Source organism: Chaetodon auriga, chromosome 2, assembly GCF_051107435.1.
Source record: "Chaetodon auriga isolate fChaAug3 chromosome 2, fChaAug3.hap1, whole genome shotgun sequence".
In the NCBI taxonomy this organism is placed as follows: Eukaryota; Metazoa; Chordata; class Actinopteri; order Chaetodontiformes; family Chaetodontidae; genus Chaetodon; species Chaetodon auriga.
Window position 1 is genome coordinate 20559753 of NC_135075.1, and position 20434 is coordinate 20580186.

The 20434-nt window shown below is 42.4% G+C and overlaps 1 protein-coding gene across 2 annotated transcripts; it reads right to left on the reverse strand.

Moving 5' to 3' along the window:
* Nucleotides 1-94: 94 nt before the first annotated feature.
* myg1 (myg1 exonuclease) lies at nt 95-19807 on the reverse strand. 2 transcript variants are annotated; one of them, XM_076740391.1, is made up of 8 exons: nt 19464-19807; nt 18072-18184; nt 13708-13867; nt 12460-12609; nt 10546-10668; nt 9661-9842; nt 381-611; nt 95-278 (listed from the first exon to the last, which is right to left on the reverse strand). In XM_076740391.1, the coding sequence occupies exons 1-7, from the start codon at nt 19743-19745 to the stop codon at nt 422-424; spliced, it is 1200 nt and encodes a 399-aa protein (XP_076596506.1). In that variant the 5' UTR covers nt 19746-19807; the 3' UTR covers nt 95-278; nt 381-421. The 2 variants fall into 2 exon arrangements, with proteins under 2 accessions (XP_076596506.1, XP_076596498.1); XM_076740383.1 differs by having other exon boundaries at nt 95-611; nt 19464-19801.
* Nucleotides 19808-20434: the final 627 nt, after the last annotated feature.

Sequence of the window (20434 nt, forward strand, 5' to 3'; positions counted from 1 at the left end):
TATTCCCTTGACGGTGGAAAAAAGAGAGAGATATGAGCAGAAAAACAATCACTTCATCGCTGGATTTAAGCGAAATGTTTACCAGAGGCAAGACCATAATCCAAAAAGACTTTTATTGCAAATGAGCAACAAAACAGACCAACATTTCTCAGAACAGGCAGGGAGAAGGAGACTAACATGAGTCAACATTACAATTCAGAGCGAGTCTGTGGTGGAATACGGGTATTTAGGGAAGTGGTCCGAGGTTATTTGGCTGCCGTTTCCATACCGTCCCCATCCTGGCATGGCAGAACAAAACAACATTAGCCCTGGCTGGCACCACTAAACTGCAAGCTAACAAAATAACATTTTAATCCTTGCTATCCTCTCTAAAAACTGACCCCGAGGACAAAATGTGCTGCTGGCTCTCCTCTCCGACCCCTCAGCTGCTTCCGTTTGCAGGGGACTGGGCGGCGGCCTGCAGGGTCCTCCGGGCCATCTCCAGGGCTCCTTCCTGGGTCTTGTTCCCGCCAATAAAGCCTCCAGCGTGGACGAAGACGCAGCCCTTAATCCCGCTGAGCTCCGACAGCGCTTCGTCACGAACGCCGCGCCACTCCTCCATCAGGGACAGCCTGGGACAGGAAGACAGACGGGCATGTTGGCTTACAGATGGACACTATGCGGTCAGCTGCTCACTTCCTGCTGACACGCTGCTTTCGCAAAACACAATGTGCTGTACATGTCTGCACAACCAGAAAGACAGTGAGTATAAAACCAGCTCTGAGTTGATGAATAATGTCAAAAAAATGACAAAATAAAACTAAATAAAGCTGCAACAACTTCCAGAAAAAAATAACTGGTTGCCGTTTCTTCTTTTCTTTTTGTCTAAATGGGCTTTTAGGAGATTGTGACATGCATGTTAGTTGTAGCACTAATGTCATTTTCAAAGACTTTTTAAGCTTTTTTTTTTAGATTTAAAGATGATCTATTTATGGATGTCTTTGCACAGAGATTGCTCTGGTCTTTATAGATTTCATGACCTGAGAACAATCTGCCGTCAAAGGCAAACCGCAGTAACCCTCGCACATAGCACCACAACAATCAGCCCCAGCAAACAGACCAATAACAGTCAGCTTTATTCTTCTCCAGTTATGTGGAAAATCAGTAGCTGGAAGGCCATACGGCGGCAACGGAGTCAACGGGCAATCTCGCAAAGTGGGGAAAAGATTGGCTCTGCAAGGGTTTACGAGCGGACCTCGACAAAGAGTTCCTGGATGCAACATTCAGAGGCTGAAAATTCATAAAAATGTAGAGCAGCTCATTTACCGCCCGCTGCATGTGGTATACACCTCTATCTACAGGCTGGCACGTCATTCAAAACACACAACCAGTCCTCTCTGGCGTGTGCATGCGTGTGTGTTTGTGTGTCATTCCTGCCTTGATGGGGTCGTTATCTCCATTATTTCAGACATTTCTTTTCAAAGTATTGATATATTTAGCCATGTCTCATTCTGATTCTGATTTAATTCTGATTCATCACTTCGGCGCTCACCTCTCACCTCTCCACTGCTTCTAAAATAGACTTTAAATGCCTTAAAAACTGGCGAAATCCACTAAAAGCTTCGGATTACATGAAAAATGTCAGCCCGACCTCGGGCTCATCTTCGCCTCTGTCGCATGCTCGATGAATTATAGAACTGTACGGTCTAACTTGTCAGAAATAAAGCGGCGCGGTTGTCAAACACGGCGGCAGTTTGAATTGAGTAAAGTGTTTTCTTTTGTTCTCGGTTTTGAGGGGTTTACATACAGACATCCAGCTTCCCTTTGAATTTTTAATACCATACTGTAAAACATCCCCTAAAACTGTGATAGCCAGAATGAGGAGCTTCAAAAGCACAAACGTGAACCATAATGTCAAACGACTGACATGTGCAGCGAAACTCACACTAAGCCTGCTCTCCATGCCATCATCTCAAGTGTACACGATCTTATCCTTATTAAGACTGTCATAGGACAACATCCCCTAATCCCTGTTAAACGAATCAACCGATCGATAGCTCCACAGTATGGCTGGAAAACGAGCTCAGGAGGAAAGGTCAACATGGCTGGTAATGAGGGAAGGAGTGGGAGGGGGACGACTCGTTGTTATGAAGCCAGGAAGCTCCAATTCTCAAGATGACCTGCCTGATAATCAGACCACAATTAGCAAATTAATTTCTCACCCGCCTGTAGGGCCTTTACTATACAATAGCAAGACAGATACTGTGAATTAGTGCTTCCTTGGGGGGAAAAAAATATTACTCAAGCTTAGATGTACTGGAGGTAACTGGTCATGAAAAGGGAAAATATCGGCTGCATGTGTTCAGTGATTCTGCTCAGAGCGTCAACCTTCTGTTCAGTCTTCCTCTCCAAGACGACAACAAGAGACACTTGTATACATGCAGAGGTGTTGAATCCTCCTGCAGCTTGCTGACTCATAATTCATCCATCCCTGCGCCAGAGATTTTACACACTTGACGCGCTTATTGTCTCCTTTCAACAAAGGCCATACCAGCGATTTAGCCAACTGATATCACCAGAGGTGCCAAGAGGGGTTGGTTCCCTTTGAAGGGAAATTACATGGAGTCATTTCTTTTCATCACTTCATTACAATTTTTCCACTTCTTTGAGCCACAAACAAGGCGGCTTTTATCCACCTTTAATTCAGATGCATTAGATCTGAGAGGAGTAATTTAACTGATTCACAAATGTAATCAAATATTTTGCTAATCAACACATCATTTTGATCATTTTTCAAGAAAAAATGTCAAACATTATCGGGCTCACGAGGTCAAACTTTGCTGCTTTTCATTCCCTCATAAGATAGTTAGTTTTGGACTGTTTGTCAGACATCTGAAAATGCCATCGAGGGCTTTCGGAAGTTGCCGTTTTTCACTATTTTCTGACCTTTTATCGGTCAAAAGATGAATCGAAAAATAAATAAATGAAATAACCATCAGCTGCTGCCCTGACACAAAGGCACAGCAGATGGCTGTGTGTCAGTGTTGTTTATTGTCTAGAAATAGAAGTATATGTTCTGGTTCAGCTCGTACTGTCAGCAGATAGTATTATCCTACACAGTACATCTCCAAGGAAGGGCTGCTTCCACTCCTCTCTTCCTTCTCCCGGCTCACATTTCCTTAGCAATGTGATGCTGATAAAAATAGACCAGTTTCCCCACAGGTGCAGTAGCAGGGACACAGGTGATAACAACACCCCTTTCGCAGAGGCGGCACATGCCCACTGGGAGGAAGCAGGCCACCCAGAGAAAGGGCCATCTGGAGCTATGTTTTCTATCCACCTCACAAGCCATTGTTCTCATGTAGCTCCACACCAACCGCCATGTTTGCATTAAATTAAATCTTTGAAGTGCTCCACGGCCACAAGCAGGTGCCTGCCTTTTTAGTTGAAAGCGCCGCCGCCTGATGAGATTCTGCAGCGGAGTGGAAAAAGTCTAGTGAGGGGATGAGGCGAGGGAGGGGCGGAAGGTGTGAAAGGTGAGACAGCGAGATAGGGGAGAGGAGGGGGGGGGGGGGGGTGAGGGGGGAGAAATAGGATTAATGGGGAAGACAGCAAGACAGATAGGAAAAAGGTGATGAAATGGAGGAGGATGATTATAGCACAGAGGCAGAAATACTGTATGTAAGAGAGAGAGGGGGACATTGAGGGAGAAAGAGAGGCAGGAAAGAAATACTAATGGGGGAGCCAAGAGCAAAGGACCTCATGGAAAGAGGTGAAAATAGAAGGCATGTAACAGAGCAGCCACTGGTCAGAACAGGACTGAACCACAAAGATATTCCAGCCTCTTCCCGTGTGTTTGGGCAATCCACAGTGTATCAATAATGAGCCATGCCAAACCCAGGATAACAGCACAACAGCACAAACTGTCAGAGCTAACAAGTCATTTAAAAGGCACGGTGGTCAAGCAGGCTCGAGGCTTAGAGACCATCTGCAGCGAGGTCTCACGCCTGGCATGAGGTCTATCTGAGATGAGACAATTGTAAAGTCGACTCGATTTGTACGTATAGACCAAAACCACAAATCTGTCCCAGAGGGCTTCATAGTCTGCACCTGGCACCTTCAATCTATAAACACACAATACGAATGAAAGAAAGATCATATTAGAGTAAGAATCCAAGCATCTGTCATAAAATCAAAAGACATTTTTGGTTCAATTTACGTATGGACAACAGCCATTCAATGTATTTACCTTTCTACATAATACTTTTCTTTGTCAGTGGTGGAGTCCACCACAGGAATCAACAGGAAACATGAATGTAATCCAGTGTTGTGGTTTTTAATCTAATCTCAGTGATATCAGCCTCACTGTTTACTGTTCATACTCCTAACGCTGTAATCAGCTGGTTTAACTGGCTGCTAATGCAAACTGAACATTTCCTACTTCTGTTGGCTTTTATTCTGAAGCAGCTACAGGACAACAAAGTCCACATTAAGTAAAATTCTGGGTAAAAATTTAGTGTGATGTGGCTGGATTAGGCCACAACCGCGATTTAACACATTACAGTCAACTATTTTTCAAAATGTTACCGAGTCCATGCAGTAACATCCTTTATCCCATCATGTGTTCACAGAGTGGTGAATCTCACTCCATCCTCACTTGTGATCGACTGAGCCTTTCCAGGATGCCCCTTTCATACCCAATCATGATACTATCACCTGTTATCAATCAACCTGTTTACCTGTGGAATGTTCCAAAGGTGTTTACAGTGACCAATGAAGCTGATGAGGTAAAAAAAAATTAAATGTCTTTGTGCTGATTTCATTTGAGTGTATGTCAAAAAGGATTAACCAATTACCACATTCTGTGGTTTATCTATGTTTCACACAGCGTCCCATCCTTTTGGGGATCAGGGTTGTATATGGTGCGATTTCCAGGGAGTGGAAATTATACAGAAAATGTCACAGCTTGTCACAGGTGTAAATAACATTATCTCCTCTTGGACGCTTGTTAAAGAAGCTGTCTTTTACAGGAACCATTCTATTTTCCATTAAACTTTCCCTTGGGATGAATTTGCATTTGGCATGAAGGAAAATTGCTCCCTAAAATCACCCAGATGGGGGGGTTGGGATAAACAGATACCAAAAATAGAAGTCACAATAATAATTACTCACCCCCCTGCAACCCCTCCCCCAAAATGATTGAAAGCTGCATGATTTGAGCTCCAGGGAAAAGAACTAATAGGAGTGGAGATATCAGACCGTAATGTGGAGTTTAATTTGTTGGCAATAATTGAACCAGAATAATAAAACATATAAGCAAAAGTAGCATAAACAAAAACAAACACATCTCTGATCAACAAACATACACAGGAAACAGTCACAGGTAAATCACAGGCTACAAGACTTCAGGTTCAGGAGACTCATTGTAAAATAATGGAGGAAAAATCAGGTCCAAGATCGACGAGCCAGACTTATCTGACCTGATCGGCTTTGGTATGTAGAGTACTTGGAAGATACTCCAAAGGAACCAGCTGAAATATTACTTTGGACCAATTCTTAACAGACAGGCCCTTATCATTCATCCACTGTAACGATGGATTTTTTTCTAGCAGCAAGACTAAGTAATTAGGATTTCTTCAGATAAGATACGAGGTCTGAGACAGGACGGGACACAGCCACGAGTTTCGGTATCGCTTCTGTAATTGGGAGATAGGACATTTCTTTGAAACTGAAGTTAAGATAGAACAAGCATCTGTAATGAGGCCCCAGCTGCACATTAACCAGAGAACATCCCAACTTTTCATTCAGCCATTACCAAATTACCGTTGGTTATCCGCAGCTGATCTAATGTGCCGCCAGCGATGTCTCTTATCTTAACCGGCGATAATTGGATTAAAGTGATAAGCCTGCTGCCAACATGTTTTGCACTGCTCCTTGCTAACAGAAGATCCCCTGGCAATATTGTTCATCTGTACAGCTTCGAAAAGCACTAATTACGACTAAGTTCAGTCACCGTCAGTCAGTCACTTCAGCGCACATGGTGAAGGCTCAGGGATCAATATCAAACAGCACAAGTTTTATCAACCCCTGGAGCACGAGAAACCACATCCAGCATGAAAACGGCTGCCGGAGAGATGTTCTGTACCACATGCAAAGTGAGGCATTCTGCGCAACAGTCGGTATCTGCTGGAAAATGAATCTGAAAATGTGTTTTGCATGATAAGCCTGGAGCACATCTCCTCGGCCATACGTGTATCGCGGCGTGATGTGCGCTGGGATTTAAGGCAGCAGTCAAACAACACACCAACCAGGGGACTCCAGTGGGGATGCTGATGACGTTATTAGAGCAGCATCGCGGGTCAGAGCGCGAGAGGATCCTCAGGTAAACAATTCCCCTCCAGAGGTAATGAACACAAGCTTGAGAGATACTATTCATCTGACGAGTTCACACAGAGGCTCTTTGTCTTGTCATCAGTGTTATTATGCACAAAGTGACGAGACAAGAAAAACAACGGGATTTAATGAGTGTGGACGAGGCATCTTTTGCTTAAGTGCCAGGCTTGAGGGTTTGAGGGACCTCATTATTGCTAAAAGATGCAGAAAGGCTCCACAAAGACAGCAACGAGTGTAATGGTGCACGAGGCGAGGAAGGATGAGACATTGGTATGCATGGAGCACAAACACAATTCAATGTGATTTACAGGCGTAAAACATATTAAAGGTTTAAGAAGACTAGGAAAAGGAAAAAACTAGCATATCGTGAAATGAAGGAAAATAAGTCAGAAATACATATAAAACTAACAGCAAAGCCTAAAGGCACTTAGAGCTGTTCCACATATCTGATGCATACAAACGAAATGTTGCTCCAGGTTTTATAACGTTCTGAAGAATTGTGACACAGAAGCAGATAACGCATCTATTTTGTTCATAGTCAGCATAAAGAAGTAATAGTACCTTAAAGTCAGTACTTTGACAGACAGGTAGGCAGTGCAGCGATCAGAGAACTGTCAGTGTTCTGAATGAGTGAATACGTGGACAGGCTTCTTGGTCATGGTAGAGGTGTAGGGACGGGAACATTGCCTTGAAATTTTGGAGAAATATTCGTGGTCCCTCAAGGATGAATCCTACCGACTTTGGTGAGCCCCTGATTTTACCTTTAGCGCCCCCGTGAGGTTGAAATTTGAGTTTTTTAGCGAAATGTCTTAACTTCTTATAAGTCTCTCATGAAGTTTGGTGCCCTCTTTCATGTTCAGGCACTGTTATGCATCCATTGATGCAACTAACAACTGAGGAAATTTAAAAAAGTGCTGACAAGAAAAATCTCTGGATCTCTAACATAGTGACCGATTCATCAGCCTCAGCCTCAGTGAGCTACCAGAGTTTGGGAAGGCTGTTAGCTGTTGAGCAACTTACTGCCAAGGTGCAAGCAAACTCTGCCGTTTTCTGGGGGTGGTTGGGTATTACCATGTGTTCTGCAAAATCCTTATCTGATGTAGCAGCTCTGTTGATGAGTTTGAGTCAGCCTTTCAACGGTCAGAGAAATGTCAGCTTGCTTTTGAAGCTCTCCTCTGGAGCGTGCAACTTTGTGTGTCCATTTCAGCAGGAGGTGGACTTGTAACTCGTGCCAGCCACTGTTTTCTCATCTTCCTCATCGTTTTCTGTGGTCCTGACTCGATGCGGAGTAACGTCTGATGCGTTGGCTTTGCTGCTTCAGGATTTCAATATTGATATTGGTTATGAGAATGTCACAGCTGATGCTCTGTCCTCAGCTTAGTGAATCAGGGGGGGAAATGTTTGATTTTCAGGTGGGAAGGTGTTATGACTCATGGTCAAATTTGTTTTTCTGATATTGCAGATGTCTCTGTCATCCCTGCAGTGTGTGTGTGTGCATGTATTAATGAGGTTTCCCCCTGTGGTAACAGTTGGGGGGCGTAATAAGCCCTTTTTGTTTGTTGCGTTGCACCCTCTCTCTTGTTTATGGTTAGGAGCTTCGGCGAGAGATTTGTCATGTATTTATATTTTGTTCTGTGTGCCGGGGAGGTTTAGGACTAGTAAACAATGTTAATCCCTTTTCAGGACTAACAGAGCTTAGAGTAAACATCTACTCCTTCTACAGGATAATTTATGATTTCGTACGACTCATAAACAGACGCAAACTCATTCAACAAACATTTAATGTTATGCTGTAGTTTGTACTAAGTTCATATTAAATCAGAGTTCAACTGAGTGAAACATGAAGCCGACTTTTAGCAGAAGCCCTCTGTGATACATAAATAATCTGTTTTTTGTCAGGTAATAAACATTGTGATGAAGCAGGCAGTGACAGGCAGGGCCTTTCACATTATTATAACATCAATATTGTCAGATGAGATTGTGAAATATGACTGCATTGCACTTTTCCTAACAAACTTCAGACATTCATTTATGACATGAAGAAGCATGAAGCGGTCAGTGACACATTCTCAGCCTCGGTGACAAACACGTTGTTAAAGGTATGCTTACTTCTTCCAGCAGAATCCATTCCACTGATTAAATCTGACTAAAACAAAAGAAAAGACTAAAACGTGGCTTTACACCAATTATAATTTTCAGCAAGCGACAAAGATGAAAAATAAATTTAAAACTATTGTCAAAATTACGACTGGTCACCACCAGGTCAAAAACTGAAATTTGTCCAACAAAGACTAAAAACAATCCCATCAGCCTCAGCTGTGCTTTGTGCTAATTAGCACGTTAGCTTGTGCTAAGTTGATGAACATTATACCTGCTAAACACCAGCATGTCAGCACTGTCACTGTGAGCATGTTAGCATGCTAATGTTAGCATGTAGCTAAAAGTAGTACAGCTTCACAGAAGGGAACAAGTTTGTCTGTTTTGAGCACATTGAGCCACTGATTTGTCCAGCTCCATTATTTGAAGATTAAATGGGACTGGACACACTCAGTGATGCAGATGTGTAACTTCTTAGTGGCCTTAATCACACTGCACACAATGCTGCATATTCAATAAAGCAATCTCATATTCATTAAATTTCACTTTCATAAAATTCTGCAGTATATTTAAGTAAGTAGCTGCAATAAAACTGTCTGTCAAATTACCAAACCGGCATGTATGTCTGCCAGCTTGCTGGAGCAGAGGGTGTAGAAACACCTGAGTGAGAGGGGCGAGCATGGAGGAAGGGCTCAGGCGTCTCTGTCGAGGCGTTGGGATTGTTTACATCCTTTCAACTCCTCAGAGAGCAATGTGTGAACAAAACTTCTGCCTTAAGTTAAAGATCATCCTCCTCCTACAAACAAGTATTTCCATCCAAGCCGGAGTTAGTCTCTCACCGGATGGCGCGTCAACCCTTCGTGAGTAGTTGTCAAATGGTCCGATAAGCATGAAAGTCAAATCGTACGGCATGTGTCGTCTCCGTCACCAGAGCTCAACTCAATTCAGCACGTCTGGGAGATCTGTGCCTGTCACTGTGTTTTCCACCAGTGTTTTTAAAAACCCCGTCTGTGAGAATTTCCTGTGTCAACATCCCTGGAAGGTCTGCACGTTTGATTTCTGCTGAGGTTACTCACGCAAGGTGCTCCCTCCACATGCGGGAGCACCAACTGTACCCCTATGAAGCAGAAACGGCATTTAAATAACCTTTAATAAAGTCTGACTGAAAACAGACTGCGGGTGAAGTCGTACCTGTTCTGGAAGGTGTTGAGCCCAGCGGGGACACACTGGACCCTCCACTGTCCATTCTGGTCGGCGTAAAGGACAAACTTTATAGGCGGCTCCACCTGGAGCTCCTTCTCCAGGGTAAACAGATGCTCCTTCCAGGGACACCCACCCTGGGAGAACAACACCACCTCTCCACTAGGATCTACCTGGAAATGAGAGGAGAAGCAGAAAATTGGGCTTTCTGTGCAAGGTAAAAGACCGACACACAGAGTGGAGATCTTCAGAAGTAACTGCAGTTTTCTGTGTAATTTCTTAGAGAATAAGGCCAAAGAGAAATGAATATAATAACTGCTTGATCTTTACAGCTTCATCATTATAGATAAAAGTAATATACGATCTAACTGGAGCTAAAATATGGAGCCAGAGCAGCCTTTAGTTTTTGCAGAATGTAACTAAACACATTTATTCAACCGTGCTTGTACTTTACATGAGTATTTCCATTTTATGCAACTTCATACTTCCACTCCACTCCACTACATCTCAGAGGCAACTATTGTATTTTTACTCCACTACACTTGTCTGACAGCTTTAGTTACAAATAACTTTAAAGATACAATTTTCCATACCCTTCCTGTCCAGGTCAACATATCCAGTGTTCCTGATAAACTGCAGGACTAAATGAGCCTTCTTTGGTTGACAAAACTCTCCTAGTTCTTAATCTAAATAAACTATTAAAAAAGCCTCTTGGATTTGCTGGAAAATGCATCGAATGTATGAATAAACATACTGTTAAGGTGACATGAACGACGGACAGCCAATCTTGACAGCTTCAGAAATGTATTTTTTTATTTATTTCAGTGCCAAATCTCGAAAAAAAAAATGCACACATTAGCTTAAACAGTCTTGTACCTGGTGCCTCCCCTTAACAGCCTCCTCCACCACGGCCCGAGCCGGCAGCCAGGAGGACTGGTAGTACTCCAGACGGTCCAGGAACTCCTCTCCAACCATCTTCAAAGCCTTTCTGAAACCCTCCTAATAAAAACACATGTTTGTAAAAATGGTGTGAAGGCAGAAATATCATTTTTTGACAACTGACTTGGATAGAAAACAGAACTCACTGCTCACGGTTCAAAATCCTTTAAGTTCATGATCACCCTCACCACTATTACACCGCATCTGAGTTACAGCCCAGTTTGATATTAAATACATTAAGTGAGACCATGTGCCGGATAAAATGGGGGTGACACAGTCTTGTCCAACCATCATCACACTAATCCTTGCAGCCCTGCTTCATCAGCTTCCTCTTACGTGCTGCACAAACCCAGCTTGACCTCACTCTGCCATGTTCTCATGAGCAGAAACTCAAGAGAGCACGGGAAAGAGAGGCAGGCGTATATACAGGCAGGCAGACACGCTATCGCAAAGCCTTGCACACACAGTTTGCCAGGCAGAAGTCTGATCCATATGCATGCTGCATGTGATTGAGGGGGCCGCGGTGGCCCTGAATGTTAACACTTGTGGATGGAGGAGATGAAAATCCATTAGCTTTTTCAATAATCACAAACAGCCACTGTTGAGAGTTCACCACGCCGGTCTACCATCAAGTTGTCTGTCAAACATATTTCAAAGCAAATCTTTCACACTTTCTGATCTCCCCGAGCTGGGCTGTGTGTTGGGGGGGGGGGTGAACTCAAATGTGAAACGAACAAATAGATCAGCTCTTCCCCTGAAACAGGAGAAAAAAAAAGAAGAAGCTGGCATTATCAACATATATGCAAGACCAGGCTGCAGGAAACAGACAGTGTTTGCCTGCAGGTGTTCCCCTCCTGCACTAACGAGAGATGGAGAAGTCACACTTGGCCTCTGTTGTTTTTGCACGGCTCCAAAAATGACCCCTGAGCGCCGACTGTGCTGCACCGCACCTGTCGTGTTTACCACAATGGTCTTAACCCATCTTGTGATTTGGTTTCACTGCGGGGTGCCCATTATGTGTGATCATCATTATACGATGCAACCAAAAGCCCTTTTTTATAACAGGGCCTGACTGTGGAGCAGCTTTCTATTAGATCAGCCTCTTCAGGGAGCTCAGGTCAGGAGCCATCCACGATGAGTGGGTGACAAGATACTAAACCAATTATATACTGTATATCTTAATTTTGGGATTAGTTTTGATTTAATCTGGGTTTTAAAGACTTTTCATTATTTAAGTTCATATTGAATATGAGTAAGGCTGAAATAATTAGTCGAATAAGCGATGAGTGAACTACCAGAAAATGAATCAGCAACTACTTTGATAAATAAATTAATCACTAAAGCACTTTTTCGAGAATATACACAGTTCCAACCTCTGTAATGTGAAGATTTGTTGCTCTTCTTCGTCTATACAACAGTAGCTTACTATCTTTGGATGTTTATCTCTATTTTATTTTGAAAGCAGTTTGAAGAAGTCAGCCCGGACCATAAGACACTGCAATGGCTGATTCATTGGAAACATGATCTGCATATTCATCGATTATAAAAACAGCTGTTAGTTGCAGCCTTAGAAATAAGTGTTATCCCTTTAAGCTGTCTTGTAGGTCCACGTATAAATCAGCATTTTAAAAATCCATCCATGGATGTAAAATGGATTTTCTGATCTGAGTAAAACCTTACCTAACATTAAAACTGCAAAACACAAAGATCACATTTCATTTTTCTAATCTTATATATCGCAGACACAGACCCACACGCAATCTCCACAACCTGATGGATAACAAACGTGCAGCATCAGACCAGTCCGTGTGCTCAGCCTGTGTATACGCTCACACTCGTGCAGTCCCTCACCTCAGTGTCTTGACTCTTGCTGTTCCAACGTGGGTTCAGGTGGCCGACACGTGCGCTCAGCGTGGTGGAGACAGAGTAGCGGGCCTCCCCTTCATACTGTGAGATGCCGTTGTCTACAGCATCCACCTCCTCCACAAAGTTCTCGTACAGCTGCAGGGAATTGGAAGAGGCATGTGAAAAGAGAGGTTATGAACCTGTGGCGACACGGGAATGGGACGGTTTAGGTGTGTGCTCATGTTGAAAAGGAAGAATTGGCCTTTTTTTAAGGCAGAGGGAGCGACGTACTGGGATTACATTATCCTGACTGAAGCCCATTTTATCTCAGTGTGTGGGCAGTCACTGAAGACTTTAAGTGCACGTCATTAAACCAAAAAGGAAAAGACAAATTGCTCGCTGTTTTGGGGTCCACTAACAGAGCTCCAGAAAGAAGTGGAAGAGGAGCCGAGGAGCAGAGACACACTTAGCGCTGAAAACTCCAACTCCTCAGCACATCGGAAGGTCAATCTCCAAAGGGTTGACATTTTGCAAGTGGCTTACAAGTGGAACTAAGTTTTGGGGCAAAAATAGAGGTTCACTTTGTCTGAACTGGCAGAAGACAAGACACGCAACAGCCTAAAATAAATAAAGCCCCAGCTGCGAGTAAAAGGATTACTCGGGGCTTTAAAACAAACTGACACATCAAAAGGCCAATGATAATATGAGTTAATAGCGCTAATATTTATGGTGACCTCAGATTTGGCTTGCTTAATGTGCCTGGACATCAAACGTGCTCTGCGTGCCAAGGCCTCCTGCTGGCCCGGCTGCCTGAAATGCTTTAAATATAACTGCAGTTCTCGGTTTGAATGTGGCAGAGGAACTCTGCCACATCTCTCTCCTTTCATTTCTAATCTCACTCACTACTGCCAACGGTCTCATGACGGCAAAAAGCCATAAAACAAACTTTAACGACAAACATTCAACATTGTCTGCAGAGAGTCGTGCATGGTTTCTGTTTTTAAAACAACCAACTGTAATTCATTTTAACAAGGTAACTGACGAGCTGGCTTTCCTCTTTACGTCTCAATAGACTTTTCCATTTTCGGTCTTCCAACTTCATAATGAAATTCAATTCAGCGGCTGCAGAGATGTGTTTGATATGAGCGAGGCGAGGGACAACATCTGTTTCCAACAGACTGTTTGTGTTGTGAATAAAACACAATGGCTGCTAATCCGCCGCCTGCAATAAATCCGTCGTCCTTCCCCTCTCACCTTGTCATAGAGCACCTCCAGCTGCCTGTCATCCTCCTTCAGCTGCGTCAGCTGGGCCAGCAGCTGACGGCCGAAGTGCAGGTAGACCAGGCCGGCCGAGCTGAGCTTGGTCACCCACGGCTTGTCTGGACACAGGCTGTGGAAGCTCTCTGTGAAGGTCCTGAGCAGAGGGAGGACGTTCTGTCAGCTGAATGGAACAGAAACACTCAATATTCTGTTCACAGCGTGAGAAAAAGTTCATCATATAAAAACAGTATGCAGCGTGTATGTACAATGCACTAGAACAGCCTCACGTGGCTGCCTATACTGTAAAATCCTCACTTTGGTGAAGCTGCAAACAAGCTCACGTTTCATGCATTTTTGTTTGATGAATTGTTGCCGATTGATTTTCTGTTGATGGACTAATTGATCAGTAATTCACCTCTAAACTAGATCTGGTGTGACACTTTTGCTTTTTTTTCAATTAATGGTTTATCAAAAATCTAAATTCCCTAATTCCAGCTTCTTAATAGTGAGCATTTGTTTGATATTGCTGAGTGAGAACTGGACTGTTGGTTGCAGCCTGAAAACGTCACCTTGTGCTTCAGGAAACTGTGATGGATCTCATTTATTTTACAGACCAAACGCCGAACACATAAAACAATGTGCAGATTAATCGATAATGGAAATTTGAAATTTATTTCCACCTTAACAAATTTAGCAGTGAAGATAATTTAGTTTAGTTTCTTTGCTTTTGTGAGAAAATCGAATGAAATCAAACTGTGAGCTGAATTGATCCACTTGTTTGCTGACATGTGTCCTGTAACGCATAAAGGAAAAGGAACCCATCTTATATCGAAGCCACAGGATGAAAACACTTCATGGTCTATAGGCCCATGATCCAACAGTCAATACTAAAGCAAAGGCTTGGCATGAAAAGGCAAACATGAATGTTCTGCTCATAAACACACGAGTCACATTTTTCCAATAACTGTCCTCTTCAATAAAATGTCTGCTGCATCCAGATGTACCGCATGCTGCACATTACTGGCTGTGTATCAGACATCAATAAAGGCGTCTTGCACACATAGATATTCTCTTCATCTTCAGAGAGCGAGTTTGCATTGACCGGAGAGAGAAAGCGTGCTCCGGCGTGTTTGTACGCCTGAGCACATAAATAAAAGCCACCGGAGGTCTCTCCTCAGCCACGTGCTGAGATGGGTGGGCTCCAGCACCCAGCCACCGCTGGTCATTTAATTCAGGCTTAATTAGGATGCTTGGGCTGCAGCACAGCGGAAAAAAGACCGTCAAATGAATGAGTGACATGCTAGGGAAGCAGGGGGTAATCACAGCCATTAGAAGGGCTAATTGGCCAAGCGGAGGCATTTCTATGCTGATTATCAGGAGATGGGAGTGAATGAGCGGGAGGAAAATGATAGAGTGAAATGGAGAAAGGCCGAGAAAGACCGAAAGAGAAGCCATCAAAGTGTTTGTGTGAAATCAAAGGTGGTTACATCTCCCAGCAAACTAGCCTTTACCGCACAGAACTGACTCAAGGTGAGTCAGGAACGTAGAATAGAAAACCAAGAAATGTTTAGGCAAGAATGAAATACTCATCAAATACTGCACCAGCTGCACCACTTGCTTCATGAATCTTTCCCCAACACAAAAACATCACAAGAAACTCAATGACTCATGAAGCCCAAACACTTTATGTAAGTAATAAACCTGGACAGCCTTTTTCCACGATTCTGTGGGCAGTACTCCCTTAAAATTATGGGAAATTTGCCTCACAGGGAGACAGACAGTGCGTTAGAGCGCTGTGTGGGCTTTCATGAGCCTCAAATGTCAGATAAAATAGGCCAATGTCAGTGTGCTGTCAATGCTTCTCTGACTTCTGGGGTTGAACCATTCAACACTTCCTGACCCCTGACCCATCTGCAAACTACTTCTTCCTCCCTGTGCTTTAGAAAAGAAATGTTCAGTCGCACAAATGTATTCAGATTTAAGAGAAGTATTATCGTTCCCTGTATTAGTTTACCGTACACACATGTCGAGGTAATGTTGCTTCAATGCTAAATTAAGTGAATGAATTGTGAGAAAACGGATTATCTGTTAGTTTCTCTGCAAAATGCGGACCATCACTGCTACAAAAATATATTTGCTTACTTTCATTTCTTTGCTGAGTGGAAGCAGTGAGTGCATTTCCAGTATGAGCAACCACACAGACGTAATCCCTGCCAGATCTAATCTGCTGTGCTTTATTAACCTTCAGTCGGTGTTTAGAGAACATTTCTCATGCCTCCAACTCGAACAGCCATTTTCTTTTCCTGTTTAGGAAACTTTGAAAAACTTCAGAGATAAAAGTTGGCCACTCCTGCAGCAGATTCTCACATTAGGAATCATCTCAAAGTAAAAAAAACAAATCACAAATGTTGTTTTTGTCTTCAGGCGACAATTTAAGGGGAAATAATTTGTAATGATTAAATCTATATCGTTCGTTCCAGGTTTGGATGAAAAACAAACATATTAATTGATTTTTTATAATAGTTCAACTCTCGAAAAGCAAGCAATAATCCTGCCTCCCAAAATGCTGAACCGCTCCTTTAATGTCTTAATTCTATGCCCTAATTTGCAACGACCATCACTGTTTTGGAAAAAGTGCTATTGAAACGAGGACTAATTGTTCTCGTCAGCTCCTTCTCCAACTTCCTGGAGCACCCCAGCCCCCTTCCATCCATCCCCGCCATCACAACCACCGTGCCCCCATCCGCGCATGTGAGTGACAGCCACACTCTCCTGCGGCCCCTGACAGTGTCGTGGCAGCCTCTGTGCCTCGTGAACCGACAGCGGGGGGGCGTTCAATTGAAGGAGCGCTAATTATCACTAACCACCTGCCAGGAAGAGAGCCCTGGCATATCTTTATCAGCGTGGTCATAAAAGCTATCACTGATTATCATCAGGACATTAAGCTGACAAGACATCTGGAATCGGCTGATTACTCAACGTGATGAGACTTGGAGTGAATGCAATCATTTGGAAGGAACTTTGGCAGGAAATTTAGCAGAAAACATAGAGGCTGCTCCTTCATGATTGACGCAATTGGGGTGGCTCAATAATGCCGGGACAGGAGCCACAGAGAGAGGTGCCTTCTCAGGGACAGATGATGAAAATGCGATGCTTTCTGAGCAACAGGTCTAAACTTCAGTTTGATTTTCCAGTCTTGAGTTTAAGAAGCCATGACAGGGATGTGAACTTAAACCCAGGGCTATAAAGGCTAATGTGATTATCAATAGCTCTTTACATTCAAATGAACACAGGCCTCACAACAAACATTTACAGCTTAATGGATTCTGCCAATTCTTCTCATACTGATTAATATTCCTTTACCGCAATTAGTTGTTACTTCGTCGTCGTATTTGTCAATTAAAGGGCTGCAGCTAAAGATTGTAGTCATTAATTTGCTGTTATTTTCTGAATTGATCGACTAATTGTTTGCTCTAAAACGTCTTTTAAAAATTGAGAAAGCCCAAAGTGACACTTACACACAGTTGCAACTAACTTTTTTTCTCCATTAACAATTCGCTAGATTATTTTCTTGATTGACTGTTTGTCTATAAGATGTCAGAAATTTGTGGAAAATGTCCACTGCAATGTCCCAGTGTCTAAGAAGTCTAAAACCCAAAAGTGCAAATAATATGAAACAGAGAAAACCCTCCCATTTGGATTTTTACTTAAATGATTCGTTGATTATAAGAAAAGCTGCTGATTAATTTCACATCAATATATTCAGATCTGCAATTTTAAACATCTTGATTTGTCCGACAACCCCAAAATCTTCATTTTACAACCACAAAAAACAAAGAACGAAAAGCGGCAAATCTTTACAGTTGCAAAAATGAATCTAGGGAATGTGGAAAATTGAGATTAACAATTAATCATTTATGAAATAATTGCAATTCATTTTCTATTGACTGACTAACCGATTAAACGACTAATTGCTTCAGCTCCAGCTGATGCGCATATATCTGCATGAGGTAAATACTGGCCAAAAAACATCCAATGAGCAATAAAATAATTAGTCTTTTTCCCAGCAGGCACTATGACAGGTTAAAGCAGGAAAAGTCCAAGTGTAATTTATTAGATTAATTATGGCGGCTGGCTTAATGACATGCCTTACCAGCACATCTAAATGGATGGAGCCATCATTAATAACATCAGTTACTCCAAGCTGTGTAGTTGTGCCATGTAAGAATATCCAACATGAAGGAGGCCCACTGTGCTGCTCTGCAGTGTTTGACCAGTTCTTCCATCACTAAAAAAAAAAAAAAAACACGTGGTAATAAACTTCATCTCCTCGCAGCAGCTCACTGCCAACGCTGTACCTCTGATGATGGTCATAGCGATGCCTCTTTGGGTCAAACTCTCCGCCCACGTCTACAACAATGTCACACTCTGCCAGCTGAGCCGGGTCTCTGGTCCGAACGATCTCAGCATCCTGTGCAATGAAAAGAAAGTTTTGTAGATCTGCAGTCATCCATCACTGAGCATCGGACACATTTTCAGGAAGGAAATGACATCTGGCTTTTATGTGTAGGCCTCATTAAACCTTTTCAATCCAAGAGCCGAGTACATTTAAATCTATTCCCGCAAGACCATTAATTATAATACGAGTGTGACCCTAATTTTACCCACCGGGGGGCAGCCCTGCAGCAGGTTTGAGCTCCAGCGGGCACAATCCATAATTTTCCACCACATAAATTGCATGTAAAGTCACATAGGTAATTAAATGGGTGGTGGGGGAGTATTATGTCAGCTTCTCACATTATCATAAATGAACATGTAGACCTCCCTGACATTGGATTTATTATATAATACATTTTATTTACGTAGCACCTTTCAAAACAAAGTCACAAATTGCTTTACAATAAAAACAGAACACATTTAAAACACAAAGAGAATAAAACAAACTAAAAGTGATAGAAATTCCACAAATGTGGAGAGAAAAACGAACACAAATGTCATAAAACAAATAAAATCATAGACAAGCTATCTTTAAAGGCCTAATCTCCATAGACAGCTCATTGCAAAAGTCTAGGAGCCCAAAGTGCAAATCACCTTGGAACAACCTGTGTTTGCTATCCTTTAAATGTGCCTTGATTTGTCATTTCTCAATTCACCGTAAAGTTTGAACATGCACTGCATTAAGATACAGTTTCTATCAGTGTTACAATATGAAATAGTTGAGTTGTGCATTAAAAGAGACAAATACTGAAAATCACATTCTATCTAAGTGGCTTAATTTAATACGAAATGTGTGTCAGCTGTGAAGACAAAACATCATTTTTAAAAAGTCACTATACTTCTAAAGGAGAATGTAGGAACAAGTTTATAAGAAGTTTGTAGAGTTTGGAAAGTGTAAGATCAAGTTTTATGCTTATTTGACTGACTTTTCCTGAAATGTAAAATGCATGTTTACACTGGAATTATTACAGATCTGTAAGTCGTCTATGGGAGAGCGCCATCTGTCTGTACAACAGCACCCCCATTCGGAGTGTTATGGTATGACATGGGAGCTGTGACAGAACAATACAATTAAAAGTCTCTCAAAAATCAGCCACAGCAGATTGAAAAACACATTTAAAGCGCGCTTTTATGAACAGAGTTTAAACTGAAGTAGAAACGACAAAGACTGGACATAAACAACAGCGGCTGAGGGAACAACACCGGCACCCACAGTCCCTCCATTACACCGAACCGCAGTACGCTGGACTTACCTTGTACTCAGGTAACTGTCGGAGGAAGAAACAGGCCAGAACTTCATCGCAGTGAAAGCTGCCGTTGTGAGTTCCGATCTTTTTAACGGCCATGTCTCCAGTGCAGAGTCTCTTGGGTTGACTTGACATGTATCGCAGCTTAATGCGAGTAACGTCCACAGAGAGTGAACGGCGGCGGGCAGCTGCTGAGGTCAACAGCCGTACAACTCTTGCTGGTTTCCGTAAGCTTATTTCACAAGTGACTTTTGTTAAATTAATTGCTGCCGTACGTGCACACCACATTGAATCAGGACCCTGCACGAGACGCGTTGGTGGCGGACGGATTTAGCAGCCGGACCGGATGTGGTACGTCTGCTTTGTGAACCGGAGGAACCCGGGGAACTGTGTTTTTGTTTGTTTGTTTGTTTGTTTACTATTTTTTATATATGTGTATGTATCAAACAAGTGCTTGTGATAAAAATAACAGGATTAAAGTGAACTGAAACACGAAGTGTTTTTCTCTGAATGAGGTTTCAGAAATCAGAATGCATTTTTGTGCTAGCTGAAATTGTGTGACAGCAGGGGGCGCTGAAGGCGAACAACACACAAACTCCATGGAGTCATGGCTGTACTACTTCAAATTTCAAATATTTCATATTTCTACAGCACAGCAGTGGTTGAATGTATCTAAGTACATTTGCTCAAGTACTGTACTTAAGTACAGTTTTGAGCTATTTGTATTTTACTTGAATATTTCAATTTTATTTTATACTTAAAATAAATATTGTAAATATTGTAATTTTTGCTCCATTAGTCCACTCCACAACATTAGTCAGGCTACTAGTTTCTTTGCAGATTCAGATTAATTATACAGAATATAAATCAACTTAGAATTTATGTTGTATTAATATGGATTATGATACCCAGAAGTATAAAAAGTAGTTGAAATTAGTCCCATCTTTATTCAGAAATGGCTCATTTTGTACAATGAG